We start from the raw sequence: 13,718 nt of genomic DNA, 5'->3' as shown, positions 1-13,718 counted from the left end.
CGAAATCATGATATTTCATGATGAATTCATAATAGACTGATTATTTTATACATTAAGGTTGCATTCTCTTTAATGGAAAATAGTGGAAAACATATATTTTTACTCTTTTTTCACCATTTTTTTTAGGGTTAATTACGCCAAAAACCATGAACTTTGGACCAATTTCCAAATTTGCCATGAACTTTTTTTTTAATCAAAAATTCCCTAAATTTAGTGTGTTGAATAATTTTTCCATAACTTTCAAGAATCCCCAAATTGAATGCTGACATGGCACCTTTTAAGTGAGATGAAAACTGACGTGGTGTCGCCGGTGATGAATCAAAACGACGTCGTTTTGAGCCCAAACCTCTCTCTCTCTCTCTCTCAGTTGTGGTCGAGCTCGCCGGAATTTTTGCCGCCGCCAACATCTTCACTGCATCCCTGTCCATCACCCTGCAATTCTTAGCCCTCACATTCATCGCCCCATCAATCTCGACATTTGTATCCTTGCCCGACTTCAAGTTAAAAATTGGCGCACTAGGGTTGACGAAGAGGGAGCAAATGTAGGGATTTGGAGGGGATCCGCGGTGGTTGCGCTCCATCTCCGAAGACTTGCAGCCATGGCTGCCATCTATTTTCCAAAAACACACAACACCAGCAACCCTAACAAACACACAAGATCAAAATCGAAAATTTCCCACAAATTGAAGGAAACCCATTCCCCAAATCTACACATTTTCAATTCACCATCTGATTCCTTCAATGGAGGCCCCGGGCACATCGAAAAAGATGATAGCGACGCAGGACGGAGAGGGCGGATCTGGTGCGGTGGCGGCAGAGGCGGCAGATCTGGTGATGGTGGTGGGGGAGGGTGGTGGAGAAAGAGATGTGGTGGTGGAGAAGGGCGACAAGGCGGTAGATCTGCAGGGGTGGGTGGGGGATGAAGGTGACTGGCTTTACTCCTCCGATTGGTGGGTAGACTGCAGGCGGCGACGGCGGCAGGGGCGGCGGATCTGGTGCGGCGGCGGGTGGAAGGACGGTAAATTAGGGTTTGGGGGTGGGGGAAAGGGGGGAGACGATGGGGGTTTTTTTTTGTTCTTTTTTTTTCATGTGTCAATTTTCAGTTATAGTAGACGCCATGTCGGCGCCATGTCAGCTCGTAATTGCCATGTCAGCTCGGAGCTTCACCGGAGCAAAAAAGCATGGAAAAATTGTTCAACCCCTTCAATTCAGGGAATTTTTATAAAAAAAGAAGTTCATGAAAAGTTTAGAAATGGGCCCAAAGTTCATGATTTTTGGTGTAATTAACCTTTTTTTATATATGTTATGTAGGAAGGATAATTTTCCCCCCGCAGAATAGAAAAAAATTGGGCAACTTATTTCCCCTTCTTTTCGCTCCAATTCATGATAATATTATCATGGGAGATTGATGTGATACTATTTTTCTTGGGATATAGACGTGATAAACTAACTTTTCTCATCTTTTTTTACTTCTCTTTTTTCATGATAAATATCTATAATAAAAGAAAACGCACCCTAAGTATAATTTTAATTTATTATAACCACTCCATATATATACACTACATATATATTAAACAAAGTCGCCCCTGATAATATGGACAAATTACGGTGTCCGTTCGATATTTTTTGCATCTTCAGAATCAAGTACATGCAGTTCTTTCATCTCAAACAATTATTGGATTTTGGAGATGGATGGGACAAGATAAGTTTGTATATATGTTAGGGTGGAAATTCATTCCTGTGGCGAATGAGAAATTATAAATAGCTAGCAAACTCTGACATTCAAAGATTCAAAAATAAACGTGAAAACGGACAGTGCAGAAATGACATTTATGAGTATGAATTCCATGCTTCCACAACATTAATATTCTTGGGATCTACACACCATCCAAAGCTGTAACGTGCATTAATGTTGTTTTCAAATTATTCAAACAAAAATTAAATAAAAATCCAGATTTTCTTAACTACTACTAGTACTTTTTCACCATGCATGTTAATTCGCACAACTAACTAAATGAAATCTGATATTGTTCTAACTTTTTCGAACAAGTATATATTATTTGGAATAGCAAATATATAGGTAGTGATCGATCAATTGCATCTGCGTCTCCCTTTTTATAATGTAGCACATACGTTGAATAAGTAGTTTACTCATATAAGGAGGAGACCGCTTATGAGTCAATAGTTTACATTGATCGATTCATCCACAAATTGACTCATCAATATAAAAAGTGGATGAGTAACGTATGACTTGACTCCCTACATCCGTTGAGTAAGACCCGAGTTCCCTTAAAAGTGGCGCGTGTCTTACATGAAGGCAGATGAGCCTTACTCATCCGGATGAGTAAGGTTCTAGTAGCAGCCACCTACATCAGTTTACTCATCCTAAAAACGACTCGAGTCCCCTCAAATGAATAAGCCGATAAGGATGCTCAAGTACAGATCCTAGTTACATTAATAAAAACATTTTTTTTCGATTTCTATTGATCCCTTCATCCCAAATAATTAATTTAATTAATATTCATTTTTTGGCCGTTCCAACTAAGTTACTCAATTTCTTTATATGAAATAATATGTAAGGAAGGAAACATCGATCTAATCACTAATTCACTTTATTATCAAACACGTTTTATTTTTTGAAATGAAAATTGTCCAGACTTTATTAATATTGGATTGAACAATATCTAAAAGCCATAACGAAAATTACCAAACACAATTAAAATACTAATTTCTTAAATTTTTGGATCATAGTTTGACGGAGGGAATACAATTTTCAGAAACACGCATTTTCTCGACTGCAAGTATATATATATATATATGGAGTGAGTTAGGCTATAAATCCTTCTAAAAATATAAAATATGAACTATAAAAAAATGTTAGAATTTTATATAAAACACGTTTAAATTCATTGTGTAATGTTTGAATTTCAAAAATTAAAATTTTTGCTTTATAATTCGAACCCATGAAATTGAATTCATCCAACAAAGTGATGAATCAATCGTATATGATCTAAGGTTGAAAATGATTCATATTTCATACTACCTCCATCCTAGGTCAATAGGCTCAGTTGTTTTCGGCACGAAGATTTAGAAACTTACTTTTTGATAGATAAATGGTGTGGTCCACCAAAAATTAAACAAGTGTTAATCTCATTTGATTACTTTGCTCATTTAAACATTCAATATTAAATCTAAATGCTCATTTAAACTTTTCATAAAGATGTGTGATCTATATGCTAATGATATTTTTAATTGCTTCTATAATTCTTAATCAAATGCAGAAATCCTTTCTTCATTTCTTCACCATATACTATCGAAATTCATTCTTCTTCAAGCTTCAACAATTCAGCAAATTATGAGAGAGAAAATTCCAAAAAATCAAGAACGGAAATCAAGGAAAATTGCTCCAACTAATCAAGCAACAAGAACTCATTTCACAAAAATCAACGAAAATCAATTGATAATTACCCATTTCACGAAAATTGCTAAGAACTCATTTACAGCAACAAATCAAGAACCCTAAATTCTATCCATTTCTCGTTTCTCGTCCTTCTACCCATTTGATAGCAACAAATCGACAAATCAAGAACTTAGAAATCAAACTTTGAGAAAGAAAATTCCAGATCTGCAACCCCACCCAAAATTAGCGATTTCATCCACCATCCCAGTGTACGAGACGGATGGAGGTGGTGGAGACCAAAGATGCGGTGGAGACGGGAAAGGGTAGAGGCGGTGGAGGTGCACAAGAGTGGAGGGTGGAGACGGAAGACGCGGTGGAGGGTGGAGACGGTAGAACGCTCTAGAGACGGCGGCAGAGGTAGAAGAAAATGGTGGAGAGGAGGCGCCTTGGCACCACTAGAGAGAAGAAAGAGAGGAAATTGAATAAGAAATTGAAAAGAGAAGGGGAATGGGGGGCGGTGACGACGGCTTGTGGGCGGCGGTCACAACGGCTGGGGACTGTGTCGCCGGAGGGAAAGCTAGAGAGAGAGAATGGTGAGGAATGAAGTCAAAATGAGAAATGAAAATTAGGGTTTTAAATTAAAGGGTGTATATCTTTTCTTAATGAAGAATTAAGAAGTCCCTAATTATTTCTAATTTTAGACTGGGCATATTGGAGTGGGACGTCCCAAAAAGGAAAGCGAGCCTATTGGAGTGGGACAAATGGAGTATTTTAAAATGAGATTTTATTTTAATCACTCCTTACATATATACTCCCTCCGTCCCGACTTTTGGTATCCAGTTGAGATCGACACAGATTTTAATAAAGTGATTGATGTGTTGTGAGTGGAATAATGGTCCCATATTTTATGTGAGAGTTAAAATAATTAAAGTGGAGTAAGGGCCCCACCTACTTTTACTAAAAATAGAAATGGATACCAAAATGTGGGACGGCCAAAAAAGGAAAGTTGGATACTAAAAGTTGGGACAGAGGGAGTACTATATATGGGAGTGATTAGGTTGTAAACAACTCTTAGAGTATAATATAGAAATAAATTTACAGAATTTATCTACCCATAACCTGACAGTACTTGAGATATAATCTTTGGAAAATCGTTCGTAAATATATGTCTGAATTTTATTATGTAGAGTATGTTTGAATTCAATGTGTAATTAATGTCTAAATTTTGATATAGGGATGAGTTAAAATAAAAAATATTTTTAAAATATAAAAAGGAATCATTTTCAACCCTTAGATCATTAAAATCTACGGTTGATTTATCACTTTATTGAATGAATTTAAAGTATTGTGTTCGAATTCATAGGAAGCGCGAAAATTTTAATTTTTGAAATTCATACATTTATGCAGTGAATTCAAAACCTTTCAGGATTCAAACTCACGTTTGAACGGCTATTCGTACATTACAAGTGGCATATTTGTACATTTATATTGACTTATTTGTAGATTTATATTGGCTTGAAAAAATTAATATCGGTCATAGGATTTGAATATGTGATATCCAAATTCATTCTCATTTTTCACCATATTTGGATTCTCATTAGATCCTCTCTCTCTCTCTCTCTCTCTCTCTCTCTCTCTCTATATATATATATATATATATATATATAGGAAAAAGTTATACTAAGAATACTATCTTTCGTGAGAAATGAGTATGATTGAATAAGCCAGTATATAGTGTTGAATAAGCTGCTTGTGATGACTGAATAACGAAATTCAATTAATTAGATATAATTTTTGCTCCCTCCAGGATTCGAACCCAGGTAAAAATGTTATTCAGTCATTACAAGAAGCTTATGCAACACTATATACTGGCTTATTCAATCATTCTCATTTCTCACGAAAGATAACATTCTTAGTATAACTTATTCCTATATATATTAATTCATGGATTTTATTGATTTGTTTATGACTTTTATAGCTTTGATTGATTTGTCTAGTATTTCTCTCTCTCTCACCCTATACATATATATATGGGTGCACTCCAGTGAGACCCCCTATTTTCGTGAGACACTGAGTACAATGAATAAGACATATATACTGATGAACAAGGCAATATATAATAATGAACAATGCAGTATATACTGATGAATAACAAAATTTAAAATATTTCGCTTCCTCCAGGATTCGAACCCTGAGAAAAAATTTCGTCCTCTAGGTACAATATCAACCATATGATTGATAAAATAAACGCACAAGATTGTGTCTAAGATCGTGTATATAATAAAAACTCATTTTAAAATATAAACTATAAATCATTTTTAACTATTAGATTATTAAAATCTACGGTAAATTTACCATTTTATTTAAATAAAATTGTGGTTATGAGTTCGAATTTTATAAAAGAAAAAAAATTATTTTTGATAATTCATCGTTTTTCACATTGAAGTGATTATATTTTCATAATTCACAGTTTCTATTACATAAAAGTTTGCCGCTTAATGCTATATTATTAATTTTCATATAAAATATAGATAAAATTGGAATTTCAGTTCTCTCTCTTTTTAACGAGGTAACACACGCAACTTACACACAACCTCTTTAAAAGTTAAAACAACTTTCGATTCGCATATATTTTTTTAAAGAACTCCTATATCCAATCCAATTACCTAGCAATAAATTAAAGAAGCTCTCTATTTTACTATATGCATGCAAAGGTGACCTCACCTCACCCTAAACAAATTAATTATGTACCTCTTTTGTCAGTCGACACATAACTCATTTAATTAAATCATCCCCCACAATACATCGTAGTATATATGTTTCTGGACAAAATTATATATACACGAAATCGTGCAGCAGTAACAAAATATCCTTCTCATAACTTCGTCATGGTTTATGGCAGTCACGGTCTGTGACACTACATTAATTCATTGTTAAGCACAGCTGCACAGAGCCAGAAAATGTATGTCGTTCAGCTTAGCCATTCATAAATTACACAGATATGTAAGGCTTCCTCGTTGCCATGGTGAAAATCTCATCTCTTTCAGGATTCAAATGCAAATAAGAATGTTTATTCATGTGTTATATTAACTTATTCGTAGAAATTATCAACTTATCCCCGCGTGTTTGTAGGCAAGGCATTCTCAATTTCAATATATTTAATATTTTCAACGGAACTTTTCTCTCTCAGACTACAAACCTCTTCTAAATAGAGGCAAAATGAAAAATATCCATTTTGAGATAACAAAAAAAAATATATCTACACTTATAATAACATATAAAAAAAATACTCATTCTTACCATTTTACCCTTTAGAGTGTAGGCGTGCATTGACCAATTTTAGCTAATGCACGCTTACATGCTCACATGATGCATGACCTAACGTGTATGCGTGTATTAGATCAGTTTTAGCTAATACATGCCTGCACGATCTAGTTATAAGCGTCACTACTAGAAAATGTGGTTTTAACAATCAAAACTTTCAGTCATTAATTTTCGCAGTTAATGACCGAATAACGATCGATTAGCGATCTTTTTTTTTACTCCCTCCGTCCTATTACTAATATCTCAATTACTATATAGCAATAATTTAAGATGTGACAATTAAAAATACATAAATAATATGCCAAAAAACGAGCACATAAATTTAAGTTTCTTCAGTAATTTTAATTTCAAAGGAAATCTATATATAATTGATTATGTAACTAGTGTAACTTAAAATAACCTTAATACCTTCCAATAATTCACTTTAAACATTAATTATATATTTCTTAATTTGCGTATCAAAAATAGTGGGACATCACTTCTTAATTAATATTGAAAATTGAGTCTTTTAAACTTTTGTAAATTGCATTAGGTTTACATCCCTTTGCCATGTGGACCAATTCCATCCAATGCAAACACCTCATTTTTTTAAACGTAAATAAAAATTTGCGTCTTACTTGTAGAAATAAACGTACATGCAAGCTAGCTAGAGCCCTTCTCTTAAAAACGAAAAATGAATTTTCTACTGAATGACTCGTGTATAAGCTAGTTCTGTCCAATATTCACCTTTTCTTTTCCTCCAATTTTCTATTTTTGGCTGGCTTACTTATTTATTAATTATATTAATTTTATACTATTATATTAATTACAGTTACATTCACTAATACACGACATGTGTATATTAATTAATAATGTAATCAAATACTATAATACATAATATTAATTCAACACTATTCAGTTCATACATATTTCATCATTAAACGATATTTATGTATTTTACTAAATATAAAATGAAAAGAAAACGACTTATCATATTTGGTATAAAGAAAACAAAAGAAAACCAAATGCTAGCCCACCTTAAATGCCTTGTTAATTTTTGTAACTACCAAAAACAGGCAGCAATGTACCATTGAAAGCAACATCATATACTACTGTTTTTCTGTTTGTTCTTAATTGTAATTCATGGGGCATTTACTTAATTAATTTGAAGAATTAGTTTAGATAGATCAAAATAGTAAGACTAATCCTTTATTTACTTTGATGGATTAAAACTTTGGGGTATCCCAAGGTCCTTGATTATTTCTATCATTTAAACTAATTTTACTTGATTCTCATCTCATGGATGATATTGGAGAAATCCTACTCTTAAGAATAAAAATCTTCAATTGAGGGAAAGAAGAAACTTTCATTAAATAAAGCTAATAATTGTTCAAGATATATATTTTCGGTAACAAGATAAAGTTGAGATTTTTAAAGGGATATTAATTTTTATTAATTCTTTATAAAATAAAAATAGTTTGAGATTTTTTTTTTTTTGAACTGAATAGTTTGAGATTTAAAAAGATAGTTCTATATATCTACCCTAATGAAAAGTATGATATATATATGTACATACATTATACTTCCTCCGTCCCACTAATAGGCTCGTTTTCCATTTTAGGTTGTTCCACTCCAATAGGCTCAGTCTTAATATGAAAATGTTTAGGGCTTGATTAAGTAACAATAAGGGAGTACTATTTAGTCTTTTCATAAGGAAGTACTTTTAAAAGGTTAATTTTGGTGGACCACACACTATTTAACTACCAAAAAGTGAGTTTCTTAATCTCCGTGTTGAAAAGAAATGAGCCTATTGGCCTGAGACGGAGGGAGTACAATTTTATAGGATACGCCTCCCATTATACGGAGTTTCTTACGATCTAGCAGCTAGAGACATTTGGGGAAATATTCTATACGAAGACCTTCTCTATTAATAGAGAGACTTAGGATCCAATTAATTCCCACTGTTTCTCTTTCCCCGACTTAAAAAAGAAAAAAAAAAAAAAACTTTAGAATTGAAATTAATTGAAGGTATTGTAGAGGAACCAACATGGTGAAAGGAAACATCGTTGTTTCCATGTTTGGGCCTGCAGACAAGTCTAGGGTTTCATTTAAGATTTTTCGTCTTCTTCTTAGACATTTTCTTTCTACCTAATTGTTTCAAATCGCCCTCAGCAAAAAGAAACAGGTACAGTGACATTAGATAATCCCAATTTAATTAATCTATATCTATATCTATATACCTATTATAAAAGAGCCTTATTTTACAAAATTTGATTTGCCTATTATATCCCTAATATATATACTTAATTTAAAGTTAATTGTATAATTTAATACTATATTATACATATAACATATCTATAAATATATTATGGTATATCCTTTATATTTTAATAGTTATTTCAATATTAGTATCCATTAGGACTCTTTATCATATACTACAAAGAATTACTACTTAATATATTAGTATCCATTAGGACTCTTTAGAATTATAATTTATAATACAAAGAATTACTACTTAATATATAGTTTTTTTAGAAAGTTTAATTTTGCTAGAATCTTTGGAATTAAAATTAATTAAACCTATAAAATAAATATGAATACAAAATTAGCAGATGTTTGATTAAATAAAATTAAATTATTATTTTAATTTATGAGTTCAATAACATTATACTTTTAAAAATTAATCAATAATTGGTTAAAAATAACACTATAATGATAAATATTGCTATAAAATGAAATAGAATATAAATTTAAACTCGTAACAATTTATTCATTAAAATAATTCCTTTTTACGTGCGAACGCACGTCATCTATGCTAGTATTCCTAAAGGATGAAAGGGAATTTTTATTTTAAAATATATAAATATTAATTATTTGTGACTTGAGAGCACCTAGAAAATCGATAATACATGGTTCTCATTAGTATTTTTCTAATGAGATCTCTCATATATGGTGAAATATAAATTTAATTTATAGCTAGGTGTTGATTTAATATATTTTATGGTTGATATTTACAAGAGATTTTTTTTACCTAGGTTTAAATCTTGGGGAAACCGAAAATTTTACTAATGTTTTTGAATATTCTTATTTAACACTATATAATGGCTTATTTATTATTTTCACTTCTCACGAAAAATAGCAATCTCGTCGTAACTTAACCCTATATATATATATATATATATATACCCTAAAACCATATTCATTCATGAAAAATAGAAGGGGTTATTTTTTACTTGACTTCTACCAATTACAAGTGTGAAAAAAAAAAAAAAAAATTATCAACGACCGACCAAGAGAAACATTCATGCATAATTAGAATAAAAGATGGTGGAGTGGAGTGAGCTGGAAACCGAAGTCTTACAAAGAAACCATATACTATAACTCAAGCAAAAGTGCTTATCAAGATTCAAATTAAGCACTAAAGTGACAACAATTACAAGTAATCTCTAATAAATAATGGACATAATTAGAGTGCGATGGTGGTTAATAATCATTTCCCCATCTTTATTGTCTCATTTTCCATCCATAAAGGCGCGCGAGACAGAAACTGAGAGAGTTAGCTAGCTAGCTAGGGTTATCAAGGTAGAAGCAAAGGTTATTAGCAGAATGTCTGTTGAATATGCTCAGCTAATTCTTGTGCACTAAGTTGACACTCGATTCCGATCTATCAAAAAAAAAAAAAAAGTGTCAAATATATACAATGTAAAATTACATTCAAGTCAAACAAGGTATGATAAATCCAACAATTCTTTTGCAGTAAAATTTTTGCCTGTCATATATGGTAAGAAATTTAAGGTTACAACACATAAATTTGAAGATGGTTTTGAACGATAATGAGAATGACTGCCAATTACCGATTCTTGCTTTGGGATATCCACATCGAGAAAACGATATATATGTTTGTCTTATTCCAAATAGAAAACTCAAGCGTACTAAACTGTATATATATGACTGTAAAAAAATTAAGAATAGAAAAGAAAAGAGAGGATGAAACAAATTTTAGGTCAAAAATCTGAGCTGGCTGACACCTGCCCTTATACAGATTCTGGGGATTTGAGCAAAACTTACATCCATAAAATAAATAAGATAAAGTACAAATGAAAAAGAGATTTTTTTTGAGTTCAACAAATGAAAAAGAGTTAAGTCGTCCTTCAGTAGCTTAGTCCATCAAAACTACTATGGCTAATTTTTATTTAATTTATCAAAATTTTTAAAAATTGCATGCAGTTTAAGATAGACTTTAGCAAACAAATAACAAGGGGGGAAAAGCAGACAAATTAGTTAAATTGCATGGGAATGTTTAAATTATAGTTACCTTAATGGTGAAACAATGGAGCATCTTCTCATCAAGCTTGTTGACATTGACTTGGAGGATCTGGAGTGCAAGGTCTTCGAGGGCCGAGACAATCTTCACAACCTGGCCCGGGATTGAGTGCGACACCGTCTTCAGCAGTAGATTCGGGCCACAGAATTTGACCTCCACTTCAGCCACAGCCGATCTTGAAGTGGCCACGAGCTCATTCACACTGTCGTTGGTCGAAGAATTGCACGGGGAGAGCTCGGCCGGGCTCGGGAGGGAAGGCGAATTGAGGAAGCCCAGCCTCGGCTTGTACGGGCTGCTCGGTTGGGGGGTCCTCGGGCTTAGGATTGGGCTCAATGCGGGCCTCATCGGGCTGAGAGGTCCGGGCCGAGGGCTCAGAACATCGGTGTAGGCTTTCCTTTGCTTCTTGGCTTCCATTGACTGCAGAATTTGTTGCAGCTCTTTGATGTAGTTCACAACTCCTCCTATTATGGATGCTTGGTCACCCTAAATTAAACAAGATTTATGTATTAATATATATATAAATCGAAGATACATGAAATACAAGATACATACTCTTTTAACATAAAAGCAAGGCATCAAAGAACGAAGCACGGAGATATGCTCATTCATTTGCTTTCTTCGATTCCTCTCTACTGAAATGTGAGACAACATTCGTGGCTGCCCATCTTCCACGGCGGCAGCGGCTGCGCTCAGCTTCTGCCTCTTGCATTTGGGAGAAGCAGCTTCGGCGGCGGCGTCAATCTCAGATTCTAGAAAAGGTGATTTTTGGAACTCAAAGCTTTCATCGTTAGATAATTCCAACCGCATCATCTGCGGACTATTGCAATCGGAAGCATTTTCGAAAGCTTCGAGAATGCTGAAAATATCATCGGTCATCTCGGATTCTTTGAAAAAGTCGGACAAATTTTGAGTGCCCATTTCAGATAAACCCTAAAAAAAGAAGCTAGTGAGAAAAGCAGAAGCTAAGGTCAAATGATTTGAAGGAAAGTTTGTTTGGCTTAGTGTGGATATATGAAGAAGAAAAGGGCAAGGAAAAACTAGAGCATAATTAATTGGAATGGACCCAGAAAAATTGTTTTGAGCGGCGAAAGGGACTAAACTATCGCCATCATTCAGAATTCAGATGGGTTGCTCTTTGGATTTTGAGGTGATTATATTGTAGTTTGAGTGTTAAACCGTTGGGAAACATCAGATGGAGAGAGTGAGACAGGGAGAGTTTGGAGATTGTTGATCAATGAGAGAACGTTGAACCTGTAATTCTTGGGAATAACTGTGAGTTTAATTTGTTTTGTTAAATGAGTTGCTCAACAAGTACTATTATCGGTATATACTCGGATGTGGAGTACTATTCCAATGTCGCGTCTTTTCTTAATAACGGTAATATGTGGAATAAGATTCAGTGTACCATACTTTATGTCTCACTTTGTGTCCCACTTTCAATTTTGCTTAATTTCTTATATATATTTTCTTCAATTTTAACTTTTTATACTTTAGTTTAATTTTGTGATTATTAACTAGGGTTTATTCCATCAATCTAGGGTATATAATTATTTTTTATCATTTAATTTCACTTTTATTAGCTAATAATAGGTTGATAAATTCAAAGTCATGGTATATGCTTTTTAAAAAATTTAATTTTTTGAAATAAAAATGAAATATAATTCATAGTATTATAATAAATTTTATTTTTATAAAAAATATTTTTAAAATAATAGATATAAACATGGGACACAGTGGCACACATAAGATTCTGGGACAGTGGATCTCATTCCGTAATATGTATGCCTAATATTTTTCGCTTCTCTTTCTTAATATTTTTGTGCCTTACTCATGTCCCATTATTAAATTTATCATTGAATAGTATTTATTACTGTATAAAAAATATTATAATAAATTTTAATTGACATTTGAAACTTAAACATATAAATATTCCGATTTTGGAATAATCAATCATAATAATCATTTTTTTTTTTTTTTGGTCAAGCAAACTTTATTGAAAATAAAGAAGAAGAAAACACTTGGATTAATAATAATCATAATAATCAATAATTAACTAAAAAAACTGGATTAATAAAATACCAAAGAGTAATCATACATGCATCCTCTCATTGGCTATAATAAACTCTAAACAATCTAACAAATTAGGTTAAAAACAAGAAATTGAAATTGAAGAGGAAGAGGAAGAAGAAAAAAAACTACGAGTTTTGAAAGTGGGTGGGAGACTGAAATGTGAGATAAAGGATATATTAAAAGACGAGTGTTTCAGTAAACAACTTCTTATGTGTTTTGTTTTCCTTCCCTTTAATCATGTAAATTCAGCATCATGTATATATATATATGTAGACATGATGCCGATTTTTTTAAAGAGTTGCACACTCACACTCACACATACTAGTTCCTTAATTGACTCGTGTCCTGATTTATTGATTGGGGGAACATCTTGTAACAATTAAACTACGCCTTAAAAATAAATGATATGATGTGTACATAGGTTATTACAATATTATATAGTGAGAGAATGAAAATGTTATATTATATATTAAGAAAATGATAAATAACAAATAAATTAATAAATTCTACGAATAGACCAATATAATTCATGAACATATGTATCTATTTAATATGGTGAAAATCCCACCTCCTCCAATACATATATATTTGAACTCAAACGGATATGTATGTTTATATAGA

General features: G+C 32.5%; 1 protein-coding gene across 1 annotated transcript; it reads right to left on the bottom strand.

Moving 5' to 3' along the window:
- Window positions 1-10,060: 10,060 nt before the first annotated feature.
- LOC131014619 (transcription factor SPEECHLESS-like) lies at window positions 10,061-12,152 on the bottom strand. The gene is made up of 3 exons (XM_057942641.1): window positions 11,580-12,152; window positions 11,019-11,510; window positions 10,061-10,367 (listed from the first exon to the last, which is right to left on the bottom strand). The coding sequence occupies exons 1-3, from the start codon at window positions 11,943-11,945 to the stop codon at window positions 10,302-10,304; spliced, it is 924 nt and encodes a 307-aa protein (XP_057798624.1). The 5' UTR covers window positions 11,946-12,152; the 3' UTR covers window positions 10,061-10,301.
- Window positions 12,153-13,718: the final 1,566 nt, after the last annotated feature.

Source organism: Salvia miltiorrhiza, chromosome 3, assembly GCF_028751815.1.
Source record: "Salvia miltiorrhiza cultivar Shanhuang (shh) chromosome 3, IMPLAD_Smil_shh, whole genome shotgun sequence".
Classification (NCBI taxonomy): Eukaryota; Viridiplantae; Streptophyta; class Magnoliopsida; order Lamiales; family Lamiaceae; genus Salvia; species Salvia miltiorrhiza.
The sequence above is the reverse complement of the archived record's forward strand: the minus strand, read 5'-3'. Positions and strand labels throughout refer to the sequence as shown.